The sequence below is a fragment of the Syngnathoides biaculeatus genome, chromosome 20 (assembly GCF_019802595.1).
Source record: "Syngnathoides biaculeatus isolate LvHL_M chromosome 20, ASM1980259v1, whole genome shotgun sequence".
Lineage (NCBI taxonomy): Eukaryota > Metazoa > Chordata > Actinopteri > Syngnathiformes > Syngnathidae > Syngnathoides > Syngnathoides biaculeatus.
This window is the reverse complement of record NC_084659.1, coordinates 14,414,143-14,435,013: the sequence shown is the minus strand read 5'-3', so window position 1 is coordinate 14,435,013 and position 20,871 is coordinate 14,414,143. Positions and strand designations below refer to the sequence as shown.

Here is a 20,871-nt window from a genome sequence, read left to right as displayed (position 1 = left end):
CATCCATCCATTTTCTTAGCCGCTTATCCTCACAAGGGTGGCGGCGAGTGCTGGAGCCTATCCCAGCTGTCAACAGGCATTAGGCGGGGTACACCTTGAACTGGTCGCCAGCCAATCGCAGGGCACATCGAGACAAACAGCCGCACTCACAATCACACCTACGGGCAATTTAGAGTGTACAATTAATGTTGCATGTTTTTGGGATGTGGGAGGAAACCGGAGTGCCCGACAAAAACACACATAGGTAAAGGGAGAACATGCAAACGCCACACAGGCGGGTCCAGGATCGAATCCAGAACCTCAGAACTGTGAGGCCAACGCTTTACCAGCTGATCTATCGCGCCGCCCTGATTAAACCAGTAACAAGTAATACCTTAAAATAACACTGCACTGGTCTGCCGTAAGAACAGTTTCAATCTCAATAATCTCATATGTATAATACATGGCACATTTAATATGAAAGATTTGATATTCAACCCAACAACTTGATTGTGTATCTTTAACAATCCATTCCCACTGAGTTATTTGGTTGTGAGCATGTTTAATTTCCTTTTCCATTGTTTATCCTCACATACAGTGAAGCAAATAAGTATTTGAACACCCTGCTATATTGGAAGTTCTCCCACTTAGAAATCATGGAGGGGTGTGAAATTTTCATTGTAGGTGCATGTCCACTGCGAGATCATCTAAAAAAAAAAATCCAGAAATCTCAATTACGATTTATTTGTGTGATACAGCTGCAAATAAGTATTTGAACACCTGAGAAAACCAATGTTAATATTTTGTACAGTAGCCTTTGTTTGCAATTCCAGGTCACCTTGGAAACGGTGGTCCTAGCTCTTTTCAGGTCATTGACTAAATCCTGTCGTGTAGTCCTGGGCTGATTCCTTTGATACCTTTCTAAGGATCACTGAGACCCCACGAGGTGATATCTTGCATGGGGTTCCACTCTGATTGAGACTGACCATCATGTTTAGCTTCTTCCATTTTCTAATGATTGTTCCAACAGTGGACCTTTTTTCACCAAGCTGCTTGGCAATTTCTCCGTAGCCCTTTTCTAGCTGTGTGGAGTTGTAGAATTATATCTCTGGTGTCTTTGGACAGCTCTTTGGTCTTGGCCATGTTTCAAGTTTGACTCTTGCTGAGTGCATGGGAGGGACCGGTATCTTTAAGCAGCTATCGACCTCACGCAGGTGCATCCGATTCAGGATAGTACATGGAGTGGAGGTGGACTTTTCAAGGTGGACTAACAGGTCTTTGAGGATCAGAATTCTAGCTGATAGACAGGTGTTCAAATACTTATTTGCAGCATACATTTTGATTTCTGGATTTTTCTTTTTAGATTATCTCTCTCACGGTGGACATGCACCTACGATGAAAATTTCAGACCCCTCCATGATTTCTAAGTGGGAGAACTTGCAAAATAGCAGGGTGTTCAAATACTTATTTTCTTCACTGTAGCAAGTTGTGTTTCATCTCCAACTCTTCTCACATTTATTTATTTATTTATTTATTTTAGATAGTCCCACCTTGAAGTTTAATTTAATCATAATTGTTTCCACTTATCGTCTCATTGAGAGGGGGTTCTGCATCTGGATCTAAAGCTTTAGAAAGGTTGCTCAGCCCTCGCTTGCTGTGATGCCAAAGATACAGAGATCAGAGTAGAACAGACAAGAGCGATTTATAGCTTCTGCAATGCTGAAAGTTTTATGAGAGGAAATGTGGCCCAATTCCCCTACTAGAGGAGGACTACAGGTGACAGAGGCTGCCAAAAAACAGGTGTACTGTGTGTTTGTGGATTGTCCCTGTGTGCGCAATGGGGCTGCCATCCAAACAGCGTTGTAGAATCAAATATTTAGGGGGGAGGATTACAAGTACAATGTGTAGCTGGGCAACCCACTCAAGCGTCATTTAATTTATTTTCCAACTTTCAGAGCATTCAGAGGACAGTGTTTTGTGTGTTTTACATTTTTTTTATTAACACAACAGGAGGTCTACAGTCCGCAATTACTCTCCTGTCCATTTTTGTTCTTTTGCAATGATTCTACTCATCACTGATGGGTTATGTGCCGTGTTGTAAAAAAGCGTTTGCCCTCTTCCTGACTAATTTTTGGGTCGCATTTAAATGTTTACACTTTTTCCACACCACTACATGATGTAAAATTGATAAATAACTACTTGTTGTTAAAGTAAACACGCAGTACACGTACAGGAGACCCATTAGCCAGAAAACCAACACTTTTTTTTATAGGCACAAGCTTTGAAAAACTTAAATGTTAAATATTTATTTTAAAAAGGAAATAATTCAGCACTGTGGGTGACCAATGCTCTTCCTGATTAAATTGCTGACAAGGAAATTCCATATTTTTTACTCACCATTTGTCTCGCTTTTTCCTAGCTCAAGATGTAAAATTCAGACAAATGTTCAGAGACAAAGATTTTAGTAAATTGTGTGACGCACCCCGCATAATCCCTAAATTAATAATAGTGACAAGATTTACTGTGTGTTCAATCTTTTATGAACCATAGCGGAATATCACGAAGATATTAATTGGATTTTTTTTTTTTTGTAAATTAATTGGATTTTTTTTTTTTTTGTAAATTGTGAATTGAAATTCTCTCATCTCATCAAACATCAGAATCGGGGAATGGAGAGTCCGCTGTATATTTTCAGCAGCGCACAAGTGCTATCCACACAAGTAGCGGGCGTTGACTCGATAACACACATTAGGCGTAATTGGCGATGCTAAAAGGAGGTTAACCATCGAGGAAAACTGTAGGCGCCGCGATTAAATAAACACAAAAGGGATTAAATGCGAAAAGGACGGCAGCACAATCACGGCGCGACATGTTTGGAACGAGATGAAGAGCTTGCCCTCTGTCAACAGACTTACTCCACTGCATTAAGTGTTTGTATATCCTGTAGATGAGTGTTACCTGGTAGGTGTCCCAGAGTCTAATAGTGCATCGAAGTGGCAGCTCCCGCATCAAGAGGTTGTTCATCCAACGAAAGGCAAACTGCAAGTACTCCACCTCGTAATGCTGCATGTGATGATGCACCGACTCTGCGAGATGGAGAAACAACAAGCATGTCATTTTTTTTTTTTTAAAGGTTTCAAGGTGATACTGAGTTTGAGATATTTTGTTGACAAGAAAGCCATATTAGAAGCTTAAAGGTCCACTAAAAAAACGAAAAGCATGATTTTTAGTAAGTTTTTAATTTAAAAAAAAAAAAAAAAAAGCAGCAGGAATGGATCCATCCGTTTTTTCACCACACACCATGATTTTGACTAATATGGCTTTTTGTAACTCCCGCCATGAAAATCCTCTCGAGGTATTTGTTTTGGAGATAAGTGACGTTATTAGCAGACGCTCACTCAGGCGAGCTCGTCTGTTTATACCGTTTTATCTGCGGGGAGGTAGCTCGTTGTTCCTTTGTGCTAGCCAAAATACCGGCTTGTTGTATTGCTAGATATTGCTCGAACACTCGGGAGGATGGATCCACTCTTCATACTTTGCCAAAAGACCCGTTTCGTTGTGAAAAATGGATTGCACAGGTGCAAAGGACGAGAGCTTCGTGGGTTCCAAATGACAGGTAGGTGTGCATACAGCTCCTAAAAAAAAAATAATTGTTGGGGGGGGACGTACTCCTTCTCTCAGAATGTAACAAAAGATCCGCGTACGTAAGTCAGGTGTGCTAAATGTGTCAATGTGCGCATTGGGCCGGGCCGCTTTACGGCGTTGTCGTCGCTTGTGTCTGAGTATGCTATATACTGTCGTGGACTCTGTTGTTAGTTAGAAGTGATCCGCATATCATCTAGCTATGGCTCGAAACGATGGGGTAATATTGCCCCAGTCACTTCACTCGATTGTGACTTGTTCTCTACGAAAAGAGCTTCCGTGTCAGAAGGGGAGTGGGAAAAATCCGAAAATCTCTGTTGTTCCTCTCTCATAGCAGGTGCCACTATGTGTTTTCAATGGCAAATGTCCCAGTGTGACGTCTGCTGATGACGTTACGAGCGATATGGCTGTCAAGTGAGACTTCCGCAACTTTCCACATGGATGACAAGCTCTCCGCTCATATTTTTTTTTTTCGTATAGACATTGAAGTGCATAATGTTTTATGTATTTTTCATTACAATATCTATTTTAGTTTATAGCCATGTCACTTGGCCTTTACATCCCAGTGACCTCCTCCAAGTGAATATCACGGACATCGTAATAGCGTAGCACACATGCATACATAACTGGTATCGATTATGGCTTGCCAGCCACGGAGTGTTGACACAGAACAAAAGGCAGTTTTGGATTCACGGCAATGATATGGCTCTCTTGCTGAATCAGCCTACCAATCGTGCCGCCCTGTCTGCAAGCACGATGAAGGTTTACAAATGGGTTAGGAAACATTCTAACTTTGCATCGACACTGGAAAAAGTCTGACGTAGCTATACTGGATTTTATTAGATGTCAATACTTGGTGAAATGACTGTCATCAGAAAATCTCTGGATTCCATATCTTTTGGAGATAGATAAAAGATAAAATGTGCATTTGCAGTCTACTTCTTGGTTAATGGGGGACATTGTCTTAGTACAGCAAAAAGTATCACTATGAGAAAAAAATGAATTGAACTGACTCATTCGCCGAGCCACCAAAAATACATATTTTTTTACATTTATTGTGAAAAAATATTTTTGTGCATTCCTCCTATCTAGCCTACCTACCAAAAACCTAACAGCATCACAAACAGATTTTTTCATTTATATATTATGTCAAAGATGTGCAAAGCCATTTTTTTTAACTACATGTCAGGTCATACCATTACTCCATGCGATATGAATAAATGAGTCAAAAGAAAACATTTGAAAACTTTGCAACTTAGTTCTTTTGCCATGTCGCTGATTGTATTTATGTAACAAAAGATTAAAAATATCGCTCTTTATGCAGCGGTTGATATATTTCAAACCAATCAAACCCGTGAGACTCAATCTTCAATCCACACGCACACACACACACGTGTGCCTCATAATAGAGCTGTAATTACAGAGCTGTCAGAGAGTCTGTGCAAAAAAGCAGTTAGAGTGGAACTATAGTGTCGTTTGACTGACAAGTGCATACACACACACACACACACACACACACACATACACACACACCTTTGGTGCTATTTACATATGTGGAACATTTTTATGATATTTGCATCCAGAAACATAACATCCAACAATCTCTTGAATGACACCTGTCTAGCAGAGCTCATACCACCATGTTTAAAAAAAAAAAAAAAAAAAACAACACACTGCACGCTCGTCCCTGCAATGTAATTATTACGCGCTGCTGCAAGAGCACACAACATGGCCGCCTTATTAAAAGCGAACAGTGACAGACATCGGCCGGCTGCCAACCAGTTGGGAACAAGTTTTGGACACGGTTAAATGACGCTAATGAACTAGCTCTGTCTGGTATTGAGACCGGAGCAAACATGGGGAGGAAGCGCAGGTCGTTACGTTGCCGTTTGTCATGAGGAATTATCGCAGTAGGCAAAGAGCTGAAATTCACACACACAGAAGACTTGAAAACTTGTGGCTTTTTAACTCCGGGCTGCAGCCCAGCTGGCACGGCGCTCGGCATGCTGGGTCGGCTGGTTAGTACGGGCCGAGCAAGGTGGGGGATGAAATTGCTCGTGGACGCTGATTGACTGATGAGTCTTGTCTTCTCTCCTGCCGCTGAGCTAAAGTTGAGGACGGAGGCCGGGCTGCTGGCTCATGGCCGGCCAGGCACGGGGGCGAACGCGGGACGGTCAGAGGTCGTACAGTGACGAGTGAGTATTTCCCTGCATTGTGCTGATGAGGACGTTTTGGGCTCCGCTCTCCTTGGTGCGCGCAGTGGAACTGCAACGATTCCGTTCTCTCATCTGACCTTTATTTGCTTCACACTCTTTCTTTGAGTGAATTCTGCTTTGTCATGTGGCTATAATGGGAGGACAAATCATGCCGCATGTACGTGTGAGAGGGGAGGGGGGACATTTCTCCTCTTCTGCTTCACATTCCTTGCATTCTTTGTTCAAAGGAAGCCAATATGTGACATTTGCAAAGCGATGTAATCCACTAAACCAGTGGGCCCCAACACCTGGGCCGTGGACCGGTACCGGTCTGTCGATCAATTTGTACTGGGCCGCCGAAGAAATAATCAATTAGTTCAGTTGTATTCATTATCAAAGTCAGAACAATCTATTATTTTGAAAAATGACCGGATTCTCTTGGTGTCACGAACCAACGGAGCACGGGTGGAACCAAATGCAGGACCCCGGGACAAGGACATGATGTTCAGTGGCGTTTTTTTTCTTTTATAAACGAAAGTTGTGCACGACAACACAGTCCAAGAAGGCAGGATACAAAACACAAGAAACAATGTCCGATTAACTATGAGTCAACTAAAGACCATAGTCAAAAGCGTGACTGGGCTATAATGGCGCAGTGGCGGAGTAACCCTGGATGTAGGAAAGCATACTCAACGAACTGGCAAATGCCAGTGACAAAACTGTGGCCAGGCCACGCCCCTCTTGCCCGTGGTCCAGCCTTGCTCAAGACACTTGGTTACATCTCTGTCACTTCAGCGCCAAAATTTACCCCCACAATCAAGCATAATGCATAAAAACACATCTTTGGAAAGTTTCTTTTTGAAGGGGAAAAGGCTCAGTGAAGAGAAAAAAGAAGAGCATACAACTTCCAAAGAAAAGAGTTATTAACAACATCAAAGCACACGCCCAACTTTTTGAGGAGCATTTTGGACGCAGAGTGAGTGCTTGAATTACGAGAGCCGCTGCAAAGATTTCTATCAGAAAAGAAGTTGCCACTGGCAGCACATTCATTCTCCCAGCTGGTGCACAATCACCTGTCCTTGCTATTAAAAGAGTTTGCGTGCTACTTCCCAACCAAAAAGGACCCGCAAACTGCCAAGGGATGGATCCGTGACCCATTTATCAACAAACGAGGTGAATCCAGCATGTCTATGCAACAAGAAGATCAACTGCTGGAGATCGCAAACGACGATGACTTTAAAGGTATTGTCAAGACAACTCTGCCAATGTTCCGGATTAAAGTCATGGCAGAATACCCGGAAATCACCACCCAAGCAGTGAATAACCCTATTGCCATTTCCGACATCTTATCTGTGTAAAGCGGGGATTTCTGGAGTGACAGCAACCAAAACAAAACAACGGAATAAACCATGCAACACATTTTTTTTTATTTCTCCACGTGTATTTTTGTTTATTATTTTATTTTATTTCATTATTATTATTTATGATCATGTTTATTAAATTCGATTTTCAAGACAAACGATATTAAGTGCAAACAATCTAATGCACCCCCCCGGTAAAAAATTTAAGGCATTAACCGGTCCGCGGTGATAAAAAGGTTGGGGAGCCACTGCACTAAACCACCTGGCAAACTCATCCAATCTGAATTCATCAGCCATCAAAAACCCTTCTTAGGAAGATCATAAAGTTATTTTTTCCCCATTTTTCCTTTATTTAATGCTCAACCACTACACCCAACTCATTTTATTAATTTAAGTAGTTTTGGTACCTAAAAGGCAAACAGCAGTGTCCATTAACAGTACAGGCAATTATTCCTGGAACACAAAACAAACACCATCACAAAAACAAAGAAGCAGATTGCAGGGGGAACTGCACGACTTGGTCACAAATTGTTGCACTTTTAAAGTTCACTCACAAAAAAATGATAAATGGCCCTCTTTAAACAATGTCACGCTTCTCAACACACAACTTTAAAGCCCAAGTGTCATCCCTATAAACATTCTAAAATAGATATTGTAATCAAAAATACATATAACATTATTCACTTCAATGTCTATACGAAAAAATAAACCTGAGCGGAGAGCGCGTCATTTGCGAAAGTGTCATTCGACATCCAAGTGGTCGCCGTATTGGCTGCATCTACTGCCCGTGACGTCACCCCGGACTTTCGCCATTGAAAACACGTTTTTCCACCTACTATGGGAGACGAACATGCCCCTTCTGACACGGAAGTTCTTTTCGAAGAAGATAACAGCTCACAACCAAATGAAGTGACCGGGGCAATACTATCCTATTCTTTCGAGACATACTTAGATGATATACGGATCATGGCCAAACCACCTCCCCGTCCGATGCACCTCTGTGCGGCGGTGATAAAAACAACGCCACCAGCCGCCGAGCGACTACGATGCCGCTGCTGCCAAACCGCCTCCCCGTCCGATCCACTTTCGTGGCAGAGATGCGCTACAGCGGCCAAAGCCATTTTTGCCAGCCGCCGGCTCAGCCATGTCAACAAGGCCTGTGACAATCCACAAGGCCTGCGTAGGCCGTCCTTCAGCAGCTGCTGCACGGAAGCCTTCCGATGCGCACAGACACATTTAGCACCCCTGACTTACGGATTACGGCCCCCACCAAACTATTGTTTTTTTAGTAGCTGTATGCACACCTACCTGTCATTTGGAACCCACGAAGCTCTCGTCCTTTGCACCTATGCAATCAATTTTTCACAACGAACCGGATATTTTGGAAAAGTATGAAGAGCGAATCCATCCTCCCGAGTCTTTGAGCAATATCCAGCAATACAACGAGCCGGCATTTTGGCTAACACGAAGGAATAACAAGCTACCTTCCAGCAGGTAAAACTACTGTAAACAGACGAGACCGCTTGAGTGTGCTACTGCCCTGTACGTCACTTCCTGCTTCTTCTTGAAAACAAATCCCTCGAGAGGATTTTCATGGGGAGGGGGGGGGGGGGGCGTTACAAAAAGCCGTATATGTCGAAATCATGTTTTGTGGTGTAAAAAAAACGCTGGGTCCATACCGGCTGCCGTGTTTTCATTAATAACATACACAAAAATCCTGCATTTCATGACAGTGGACCTTTAAACTAGACTGACAGAACAGTATACATTTGTTTTCCTATTGGTCTTTTCTAATCCATAATAATATTATGCAGCATCTCAATCCAACCACCAGCTATTTAATACAATTCAGGCGCACACAGCACACGCGTCAGTGTGTCTCCCATTTGCATAACTAAATTCACCTTTGGGCAATTTGCATGTTAATGAACTCGTGCTAATGCACTTGCTCACGACAAATACACAGACAGATGATAAGGGAGAGATAAAGAGATCAGAGAGGCATTTTACAAATGCCGACAAAGTAGCTTGTCTTTGGAGGAGGTAGGGTGCCAGCGAGGGCGTCGAACAAGGCAAACAGAAGTGGAATAATTATCAGGGGCGGGCAGTGGGAAAAATATGCCGCCATTTTTATTCTGTTTCCTCATCTTTTGCTGTGTCGACAACTTTATTCTCCCACAAAATGAACTGACACGTGCTCCATGTGCTAACAGAATTAGCTACCGCCTCCTTGAGAACGGCGATAAACTACACACTTTTTAAAAGCTCGTGATTGCTACCCTGTAGTTTCATTGGCCACGAAATAAAGTTTTTCACAAGGTCTTAAACTACATAGGCATGCAGTCACAGGGAACGGTGCTGTGCCTTTAATTGGCATTTCGGTTTAATCACAGTAATTAAAACAAAGGGAAGAAGTCGATGGATGGACCGATCAGCAATGTGCTCCCCACACTGTCCCTTAATTCAATCAAACATCAGGCTGAGGTCACCAAAATCCTTCTAAGACCCCCCCACACCTCTTAGCATTGTGTGATCGGATAGGAGACCTTAGTGTCACAAGCAGAACTTACAAATAGGGGCTGTTAAGTCGTTTTGAAAAAAAGTTGACAAGCCCCTGACACGCCCCAAAAAGCAGACCCTGTCGACAGCAAAGCGAAACGCTACACTGTAATATGAGATAAAAGCTATCAGTGATCTCATTAGGGGTGGTAATGTCAAAGCAGCGAGGTGGAAAATGTCTGTGCCCCGGCTGTGATGACAAAGCACTTACGGAGTAAGACGCGGCGAAACTTGCAGAGTCATTTTTTTTTTTTCCAAGCCTTTTGCTGGCCCTGTGCGCCGAAGCTTAGAAGTGTGGCAAGGACATTGTTTTGCTTGGTCGTAATTTATTTCTCCTTTGAACCCACGTTCACGGTCCAAATGCAGACGATCTTTTTCATTAACACGGGCCCACACATTCTTAAATACACTTGCATACTGCCACCATGACCTGGAAACACAAATGCTTGGGATGTTGAGTTAAGATTTCTCCTCACGCTGACTGACAAAGAGGATGACAGCATCGTGGGACCTTGCAAGGTTGTTCAATTGCGTGATCTTTTTACAAAGGCAAGCTTCAATGAGACATGCTTGACGCGTGCGTTTACCTTTTTGTGTTGTTTTTTTACTGAGCTCATATACTGTAGAGACCTTACACCTGTGATTAATGACAGGTAAAGCAGTGTTTCCCCAACCTCTATTGAGTGAAGGAACATATTTTGGATTGCAAAGAAATTCACACAGCACACCACCAAGCAAAAATGGCATTGTTATAGTCATACCTTGACTCAAGTGACCCAATTGAGGCCTGGTGCACACACAAAGATTGAAGCGTACGGATTTAAAAAAATAAATAAATAAACATGTAAATAATTCTGACATTTAACAGTTGTATAGAGCTTGTGCGCGTGACATCACCATTTTCACGGCGCCATATTGCCGGTCAAACAGTGCCGCTTGACATTGAACCTGAGGAGAATATTTATAATAACCGAGACCTGTCGTGCTGTTGGTTGTCACAACAGGCGAGACAGATAATCAAAAATATCATTCTATGGAATACCAGCTGAAAAGACCAGAAAATATTGATAGATTTCGGCAATTAGACGTGATGGATGGTGCCGGGCCAAAATACACACACACGACTGTGTAGCGATCGCTTCATTTCAGGTAGGAATTATTCTTCTCAATCCCAAATTACCAAAAAATATTTATGATGCCAAATTGGCTCATTTGAGAAGAATGTGTTCAAAATAATGATGTCTGTTGCAGAGGTATTACGGAGGTTAAGTGTGGCCGCAATCGTTTCCGTGTATGTTCCGTGGAGACGACTCCCTCCTGTTTTTTTTTTTTTCCAATCGTAGTTGATGATTGAGAATTTGTGTAAAACCGGAGGTCATTTATTTAAATATTGTTTTTTTGTATTGAATACGAGCTGAAAAGGTTGATGGATTCCGGCAAAGGTTATCGTGTGGCCGAAGACGCTTCCGCGTTCACGAGCTGTCAACCCGTCACTATGTGGGATTTATTCCTGATGAGAACAGATCCAGCAACAAAGTATTCGTATGCACACAGACTTTTATACGGTTTCAAACTTTTCTGTATAAATCTCAGCGACTTACTCACCAGATCGTGTATATCCAGTTGTCACAGTTCAATTTCTTATCGGCGAAAACAACTTCGGCATTAAATACGGGTCCTCTATGCAGAATTTATCTAATTTTTCCACATACCATCGTCTATTTTCACCTTCTAAACGTCTGACGTTATCGGACATGAATCTGGGCGTCGTGCTACAAGACATATTTCCGTGTCGTCTCCGACTGACTTAGTATTGAGCGATGCTTCGCTTGACCGGCAATATGGCAAGGTAAACAAAAGTCACAAGACTATATGACATAGGTGCACGAGCTCTATTGCGTGTTTATGTGCTGCAATAATCTCAACACAAAACACCGCACACACACAAAGATTCTATTCCACAGCCGATCTCAAAATCTTTTTTGTGGAGGACTTGTGAATGTAAAGTGAAGAGAGGATAAGCATGAGACTAACCATCAATCCTGCTGACCAGCTCCTCCAGGGCCTTGACTTTCCTCTGAATGCCTGGCTGTGCAAACGTGTAGTTGTCCTGGGAAGAAAGAACAGCGGCCGGACGGGTCAAGTCTCCATCATCCAAAAAGATCTTTAGAACAAAAAATATTTCTCAAAGCAAAAGCCTTGCTACTTCTGCAACACCCTATCATTCAAGCAACATTTATCATGTTTCCGAGTAATTACTTGGACAACATTTCTCAAATTGTTCCCTTGGTGGCCTGCCCGTTGCGGATCCAAATTTCACAATTCCTCCACCCTCGTTTGATGGTTCATTTGTCGCGGGGAAAAGAGCGGCAGCCATTACAGACTTGAAGTGCTCGCCGGGACTCGCGTCGCACGTTACACACGTCGCTCCAGCAGTCTATTAAAATCAGTGTGTGGCCTCGAACACAAAGCCTGAGAGCTCATTGTCTCGCGGGTGGCAAAAATTGAACAATAGATGGGATAAAAACAAAAAGTGTAAATTTGTAAAACGGTAAATTACATGTGTAACAGTGTGTCGAAAAGTTATTAAATCTGCGGTACGCTTCAGGCTATAATAATGACAAAATGATCACAGGAGTGGGTAACAATGCTTCGTCAAGCTTGCAGAATGGGCATCTGAGAAGGGCCTGTAAGCATTCTGTGGGTGACTCCAAACACACAAATGTGCACACACACATCACACAAAAAACAAGGATTAGGTTTCCTTGAGGGGTCATTTCAGCATGGCCGAAGAACAGCTGATGTGGCAAACCATCCAACAAGCAGAGAGTGACGGAAAGAGAAAATGAGAAGGGAGAAGGAAGGGAAGAGAGGAAGGAAAGAAGAAAGGAATGAGGTGGGTGATGTAGTAATAAACAGCTCTTGTCCTTCAGGATTAGCAGAACGAAGGTGTGTGCGCATCCTCCTGAGCTGATTGGTAGCTATCTTGGTAGAAACCATTCTTTTTTTTTTTTTTCAATCTCTTGGAATGTTTTTCCCCCCTGAGCCATAGGAATCTATCTGTGGCGTTCCACATGTGTCTTTCCTTGGACATCTAGCGTTTGAATTTTTTTTGATGAGGCAAATGACTTAATGTGTCCATCTTAAACTCAATGGAATGCTCCCAAATTAAGATACGTTATCTAGTATCAGAACCCAAACACAAAGAGACCTGGACAGTGCCATTTGGAAAAGCAAATGCCACAACTCTGGGAAAACACATCCCGTATCTATCGCTACTGCTCGGATGCATTTGCAGGCTCGTGTCAGGGAGCCTTGCAAAGTTGATTCACGTCGCCATAACAACGTGCTTCTTTTGGTTCCTGTGACGTGAAATGATTTGGATGAGTGCTTTTCAGAATAAGAGGATAAATTCCCAAGTGCTATTTACTCAACCTCCTAATTCACGAGGCCTCCATCTATTTATCTGAATCACATTTGCCTTTTGTAATTCAGCTCTATTTTCCAAAGTCCCCTCCTCTTCTACGCTGGTGTTAATTTGGTGAGGTGCAGAGCAAGCGTTGAGAGTAATTACATTTGCATTATTGAGGCTCCTGACTTTAATCAACTCCCGTCCTCATGCTCCTCACCTGCTTCTTGTTTTCCTGCTTTCCGTCGCTCCAGCATATTTCCAGTTCTTCATTTTGGCTTTTGATGCAAGTATCTCTCAATGCACAGCTAGTCACTTTGTGCTTTATTTCCTGTCACTCTCCTTAATCTATTTCAATCACGTATCTCACTCATATTCACAATACAAACGTTTCTCTTTACTACCTCCCGGCTCTGACACTTTCCTTACATCTCTTAATCACAGACAGACGCTGCTGCTTCTTCTTTTTCTTTCGGCTTGTCCCGTTAGGGGTCGCTGTAGTGTGTCATCTTTTTCCCTCTCAGCCTATCTCATGCATCTTCCTCTCTAACACCCACTGTTCTCATGTCCTCCCTCACAACATTCATCAACCTTTTCTTTGGTCTTCCTCTCACTCTTTTGCCTGGCAGCTCCATCCTCAGCACCCTTCTACCAACATACTCACTCACTTGCCTCTGAACATGTCCAAATCATCGAAGTCTGCACTCTCAAACCTGGTCTCCAAAAGATCCAACTTGAGCTCTCCTTCTCATTTCTAATATTATCCAACCTGCTAACTCCAAGCGAGAACCTCAGCATCTTCATTTCTGCTACCTCCAGTTCTGCTTCCTGTTGTTTCTTCAGTGCCACGGTCTCTAATCCGTACATCATGGCTGGCCTCACCACTGTTTTATAAACTTTGCCCTTCATCGTAGCGGAGACTCTTGTGTCACATTGAACACCAGACACCTTCCGCCAACTGTTCCACCGCGCTTGGACCCGTTTCTCCACTTCCTTATCACACTCACCATTCCTCTGTATTGTTGACCCCAAGTATTTGAAGTCGCCCACTCTTGCTATCTCTTCTCCCTGTGGCCTCACTCTTCCCCCTCTACCCGTTCACGCTCATATATATACTCTGTTTTACTTCGGCTAATCTTCATTCCTCTCATTTCCAGTGTGTACCTCCATATTTCTAATTGATCCTCCACCTGCTCCCTGCTATCACTGCAGATCACGATATCATCTGCAAACATCATGGTCCAAAGGGATTCCAGTCTCACCTCGTCTGTCAGCCTACCCATTGCTACCGCAAACAGGAAGGGGCTCAGCGCGGATCCCTGATGCAGTCCCACCTCCACCCTAAATACTTCTGCCACACCAACGGCACTTCTCACCGCTGTTCTGCTGCCCTCATACATACTTCTATTTCCATTAATTTGAATTAACAAAAAAATCTTGACACATCTTGTCTAAAATTGTGTTTTTTTCTTAGAACAGAGGTGGGAATAAATTAACATATTTGGAAGTCATGTTTCATTCTCTAAGCAGGGTATGCAGGTAAATCAGTCATGTTATATTAGTTTTCATCCTGTTAATCTCATTTGGTCGTTTATTTTTTTATCATACCGCCACAGTCTCTATACATATTGTCGCTTTTGTTATAAAGTCACCGCTTTCTTGTGATGACCCCCACCAACTCTTATAATCTCCCTTTGAGCAGATGAAGCAACAGGAGGAAACTAATTGCCCATATTTCCCTATCAATATGCGCTCCACATCCCACCAATCTTTGGCCCTGTCATGTACACGGAACTGCCCACACACCAATCAAAAGGACCGTGTATACAAGCATGAAGTTCTGCCATGTGTCAAAAGCCTCTCCGCTTGCACTCAGCTGAATCAATAGCTCCTCTTCACCTCTAAAGTCCATTCTATTAGACACAACAATGACTCCGCACTGGACTCAGATTGCCTTCCATTGTGGGGCCGGATGTCTATCAGGAAGTTGGACAGCGGCGCCACAACAATGCGGCGAGCGGGTGACGCGCTTGTGTCGGCGAGCGGGAAAGAGACAGATGACAGGTGAAGATAAAGGCTTTGACAAAATAGACGTTTCGGTGTTGCGTTGAAAAGAAGAGGACAGTGCAGTTATCTGCAAGTTGTTTGATGCATGCGTGTGACAGAAAAGGCGATTATAGAAAACAGGTTGTGATAAAGACAACAGCGAGACAATATACGAGAGGGATTGAGGTATTTCACCGAGCAATTGATAGAACAAATTGTGCAGTTTTGGATTAGCTCATATCTGTAATGGGCTTGCCAGGACTGAGTAACTCAAGGCTTGGGCATCATTTTCGAACCACACATCACTTTCCACTTGTTTCGGAGCAAGTCAGACATTTCTTTGGTGTTCCTACTTCGTAGCTTGTTGGTTGATTAGAAGAAGGCTCTTTTGGGAAATGTCACTTTCCTTATTTGTTCACATTCCCATGTCATATGTAGATTTTTTTATTGATTGTTGCGCTTCCCCCATGGTCAGCAGCTGATACACCAAGAAGTGGTACTATAAATTGTACCTTAAATACTATTATTCTTTTCAGATGATTTCTGGATTAAGAGCATTTATAATAAACCAGTCACTCACATTTGAAAAACGTGCAGGGGTAGTCAGTCATGCCCGCAGACAAAGTTACAGGTGTGGTCCACCAGTCATGCCCGCAGATATAAAGTTGCGGGTGTGATTAGGGATGGAATCTCAAGACTTTAAAATAACTTACTGAGTTGTTATACCAGAGTATGTAGTTGTTACCTAATACCACAATCATAATTTATTGACACGGCACAGACTGAGACAGACATTTTTAAAGAGGTCAATAGACATTCAATTTCAAAACTAAATATTCATATAATCAAATCATTTTATTTCATCATGGTGCATTGTTATAATCTCGTGTAATTTATGGGCTATCTATTTTCAATCCACTCATGAAAGATAGCAGTAGATTCTCTACGTATATCTTTCTAAAACATGGAGATGCAGAGGGGAAAAGTTTTAAATTTCAAGATAACGCGGTACCACGGGATAAAATGACCGTTAGAACTTAGATCAAGTCAAAGTAAATCACAATCTCCTACTTATTAGAGTTAGATATTGAAACATTTCCTGTGTTATATCCCGGAAATGTTTTCATGCACTCAGGGGTGCCCAGATTTTTTCCCCCCCAAAATCTACTTTTCAAGCAGCCAGCATCTCGCGATTGACCGATGGGGTGCGGTGGGGTGCATGGTCGTATCGCCGCAACTGCTGTAAATAGGTGGCCGGCTTGCTAGAACGCGTAAGCTCTACGTATTGGCTACACCTGAATCAAGCCTTACAATCGACGCATTGAGCACCCTTGGTGTAACTGAATTCCCTTTGACATGGCTCATTATGTTGATGACTTTCGACGTAAATGAGCTTCCAGTACGTGAAGAAGCTCCGAACATGCGCTTTGGGCATCACTTCCAAACATGCTCAGTACGGTTCACTTGCATTTCCTGATTCTGGGTGACTACTGAATGTTTAGGAGCAGGCTTATTTTGTTGCCAACGGTTATGAAATGAACACGTAAATTAATGTCAAGACTACACAAAATAAGCGACGTCTTTCAATATCTATTTTTTCTACTCGTAACAAATTTTACAAGCATGATTTTTTTTGTGCTCAACTGTGCAGATTTGCGAGTGCGATGGAGCGAGCGGGTGTAAACAAATCCTTAATTCAGATGGGGAATTAACTTAATTCAGCTATACAATGCAAAATCTACATACACATAATAAGCCAACGTAAACACAGTTGGGGGGATTGAGTGACAACTCAAGATGTTGTAAAAATTCCCAAGGGAGCCAAGGGACGGCGATGAGGCCTGCTTCAGTCTTCCTACCTTCTGCTCGGCGTTAAACGACAGACCCCTACCCCTACTCAACACGGACCCCATCTCTAGCTGGTACCACGGAAACAGATGGTTGCCTTGACAATGAGCGCACACGGTTTTGCCTGCGCTCCAAACGAGGGCTTGGATGCAGCTCAGACAAGGAGCAGCAGGAGAGGAAACTGTCAAGCCTTTAATCATTGTATATTCTATGTTACACATTTGTTAGGTCATACAGTACTAGCATTTTATTTCATCTTTTTTTCTTCTTCTAATGCCGAGTAATATGTCAAATTAAGGTCTAAGATTCAAATCATGTCAAGCCATTTTCTATGCTGAAGAAAAAAAATCCCAACGTAAAAAATACCACGTTTAAAAGCCAGCGCTACAAAAGGCCTTTCTGCGAAATTAGCATAAAAAAAACAGGTGTTCATCTGCTGTGTTTAAAAACTAAGCACTCTATGGGGCATACTAACCAAATACATGTAATGGACTTTTTGAACTCTTTCCCTCCCCGAGGAAATGGTCGGTGAGATGCAAAGGGCCACAAATCGTAAGCACTTTCAAGCGACCACCTTTGAATTTCACGCTGCAACATCACCAGGCATGTTAATGACGGATTATAATTTGCAAATTACCTTGGAATCTTTAGATCAACAGCGTATCGACAGACAGATACGACAGCACCACTTTAATTGATTGGAGATGTGGAACCATTGAAACAAGTTAAATTAGATACGTTGTCTGGAAACGCTGTCCAATTTAGTACAGTCTAAGAGTAATTAGCTGCTCAAAAAACTAAGTGAACGCGAGGGTCACCTTAAAATAACTACGAAATGGGTACATAGACTAATTTGTCTAAGAACTATTCACATTTTGCACATATTTTTGCCCTCAAACGAATTGTAATTATTTGATGCTTCAAGGACCTATCTGGCAAGAGTTAGTCATCTAAATGGATTAGACAACTTTAGCGTTAAGACCAGACTATTTGAACGTGAGCGGAGAGGATTAGGGAGTTCAAACATGTTTGCAGGAACTCGGTGTTGCTACTGTCAGCTGCCAGTTTGATGAGGAAATGGGCTGCACAGTACAGCGTGCTTATTTTGTTGATAGGCCCCGGATCACGCTCCCGCAGCACCGCTTGTCTGTTTAACAATGCCTTCCGTGTCGGGGCAGGACAGACGAGCGTAAGATGCACTCGTCGACCACTCAATCTGCCACTCACCGCGGACGCGCTTCCGTCTATTCAGACGACAAAATGAATTCCACTTCAACACAAACAGAACAATCAAATCAGCGGTTTCAAGTTGAAATGAATCCTGCCTGGAATGAACCAAAAGCTGATCGAAATCAAAACAAAATACTCGTTCACTTCAAGGGTGTAAAATGAATACAGTAAAACTCCACCTATTTGTGTTTTGTAATTCATTGAAAAACTCAGTCGGGGTTCGCCGCACATTTTTGTGCTCTTTCTGTACCGTGACATACAGTACTAAAGATGCGACAAGAGAGCCTTTTCTTAATGGCAAAGTGGGAGTTGGGGCCATGAAACGTATTCATTTATTTTAGTTACATTTTTAGTTTATTTGTTCGGGTAATGTTGTAAGATGTCTTTGAAATGATACTGCTGTAAGTGCTGTGGGATTATGGTTTGTGTTATACTTATGGTTTAAACCAAGGGTCAGGAACCTTTTCGACAGAGCCAAAAAATTTAATTTCAAAAGACCATACAGTATTTTAAAAACCAAGTAAACGTGTATTTGTGCATTTACCGTAATTGCCGGCCTACAGAGGGCACCTGGTTATAAGCCTCACCCAGTACATTTGTAAAGGAAATACCATTTGGTACATACATACGCCGCAGCTGTGTAAAAGCCGCAAGTGCCCACATTGAAACTCGAGATATTTACAAAGAAAGATGGTAGACAGAAAGAGTTTAACGCTAGCGCTGCGCTAACACTAGCACTAAGGCTAGCACTAACGCTAGCGCCGCGCGAGCACTAACAGGGCCGGTTAAATTAAAACTTACCGGTAAATATCACTGAGACACACCAGTAACACAGCAGCAACACGCTAGCACAGCACTAACAGAGCCGGTAAAAGTCTCTTCCTTGGCACATATATTCCACCGGTCTTGTTCTTACATTTTCCGCTCAAGTGCCCCCTTGCGGCCGTTACAAAAAAATGCACAAATTAGCCCCATCACCGCATAAACCATAGGGTTGAAAGCGTGTGAAAAAGTCGCGGATTGTAGGCCGGAAATTACAGTAGTTGTTCCGACACGATCGGCGTTAGACCCTTCTGCACCTCTGGACATCGACTACCATGCAAAAACTACGGCAACCTCACTAGGCGAAACTGTCTCTGCGTCGTTTGTGCTGGCTCACACAACAGGCTACGAGAACCCCACTAGGTCAAACCTCTGCACGACAGAAATCACATGTAGGGTTCGGGTTATGTCGTTATGAGGGCTCCACAGGCTATATCCAACCACCAAAAGAGCCAAGTATGGCTCGAGACCCCTGGTCTAAACAATTAATACAGGAAAATTGACTTTTTTTAGGGCGTGCCAATGACTCACAGAGTTTTGCTATTCACAGCACAGTCCTGATCCCTGTAAATAATGCTTTTGTTTGTTAGAGAATATATATTTTTCCACGACATAATTATGTAAAACTGCAGTCAAAAATAATGAAAAATTTCCCAATATTCAGCATTTACATAGGCCTCTTTCTGTTAGCATAGTGATGCAATTAGCCTCAAACAAAACAGCGTAAAAAGTTTCAGCGCATCTATGAGGTGCTTTAAAGCCAATGAATAAATGTAATTACACAGACAAGACTCCCTTCCTCTGTACCCCCGAGACAGCCACCTTCAGGACACAGCGTAGTTTAATAGAGAATGTGAGCGGGGCTGGAGACGAGGTCAGAGAAAGGATCGCCAACTAATTACGCTGCTGAAGCACTCAGCCTCCATCGGATTGTTTAAAAAGCATTAGGGAAGGTAGAGGACGGCGAGAAGGCGGGGTGGGGGGTCGGCCACACAGCTTCCCTGATGCATAGTACATAATTAGCTTGGAAGCAAGGTCACAAATAAACAAGCATGGAGAGGACTGCGTCCATTGACACGCAAAAGCATACACACGGACACACACCCCATTCTTCTCTCTTACTTCTGTGCCTTGCACTTTCATCTTCCTCGTCGCTTTGCTCCCCCGGGAACCACACAGGCACAATGACTATTAATTTTCAAAAATGAATCGCCGACAAATTGAATGCAATGAATTAATGCTCGCGCACGCACAATCACCTTTCATAAAAGACTACGGAAATACGATTTTGTACAATTTTAATTTCTGGACCACTTTATTTATATATATTTTTTTGTTTTCAGACGTTAAGAGTGCCGAGGCACATATTTTACAAATCTCAGCACACATCAAAAATGCCCCAAAAAGTAGATGTACCATAACTCCCGGCCTACAGAGCGCACCTGGTTATAATCCTCACCCAGTACATTTGTAAAGGAAATACTATTTGGTACATACATAGGCCGCAGCCGTGTGAAAGCCGCAAGTGCCCACATTAAAAACCACATTGAAGTACGAGATATTTACAAAGAAAGACGGTATACAGAGAGCTTAACGCCAGTCCCGCCGCGTTAACGCTAACACTGCCGCACTAACAGGGCCGGTTAAAAAAATATATATATATAAATAAATAGTGGTAAAAATAACTGAGACACGTCAGTAACAGGCTAGCGCAGCGCTAACAGGGCCGGACCGGCAAAAGTCACTTCCTCGGCACATATATTCCACCGGTCTCACTCTT

At 42.8% G+C, this 20,871-nt stretch overlaps 1 protein-coding gene across 3 annotated transcripts in view; it reads right to left on the bottom strand.

The window, feature by feature from the left end:
* The window catches only part of tbc1d22a (TBC1 domain family, member 22a), a 96,537-nt gene that overhangs the window by 23,500 nt on the left and 52,166 nt on the right, over window positions 1-20,871 (bottom strand). For all 3 annotated transcript variants that reach the window (XM_061806655.1, XM_061806654.1, XM_061806653.1), the window contains 2 exons: window positions 11,771-11,846; window positions 2,938-3,065 (listed from right to left, as the gene is read on the bottom strand). In XM_061806655.1, coding sequence (XP_061662639.1) covers window positions 2,938-3,065; window positions 11,771-11,846 — 204 coding nt within the window. The remainder of the gene's footprint in view (window positions 1-2,937; window positions 3,066-11,770; window positions 11,847-20,871) is intronic.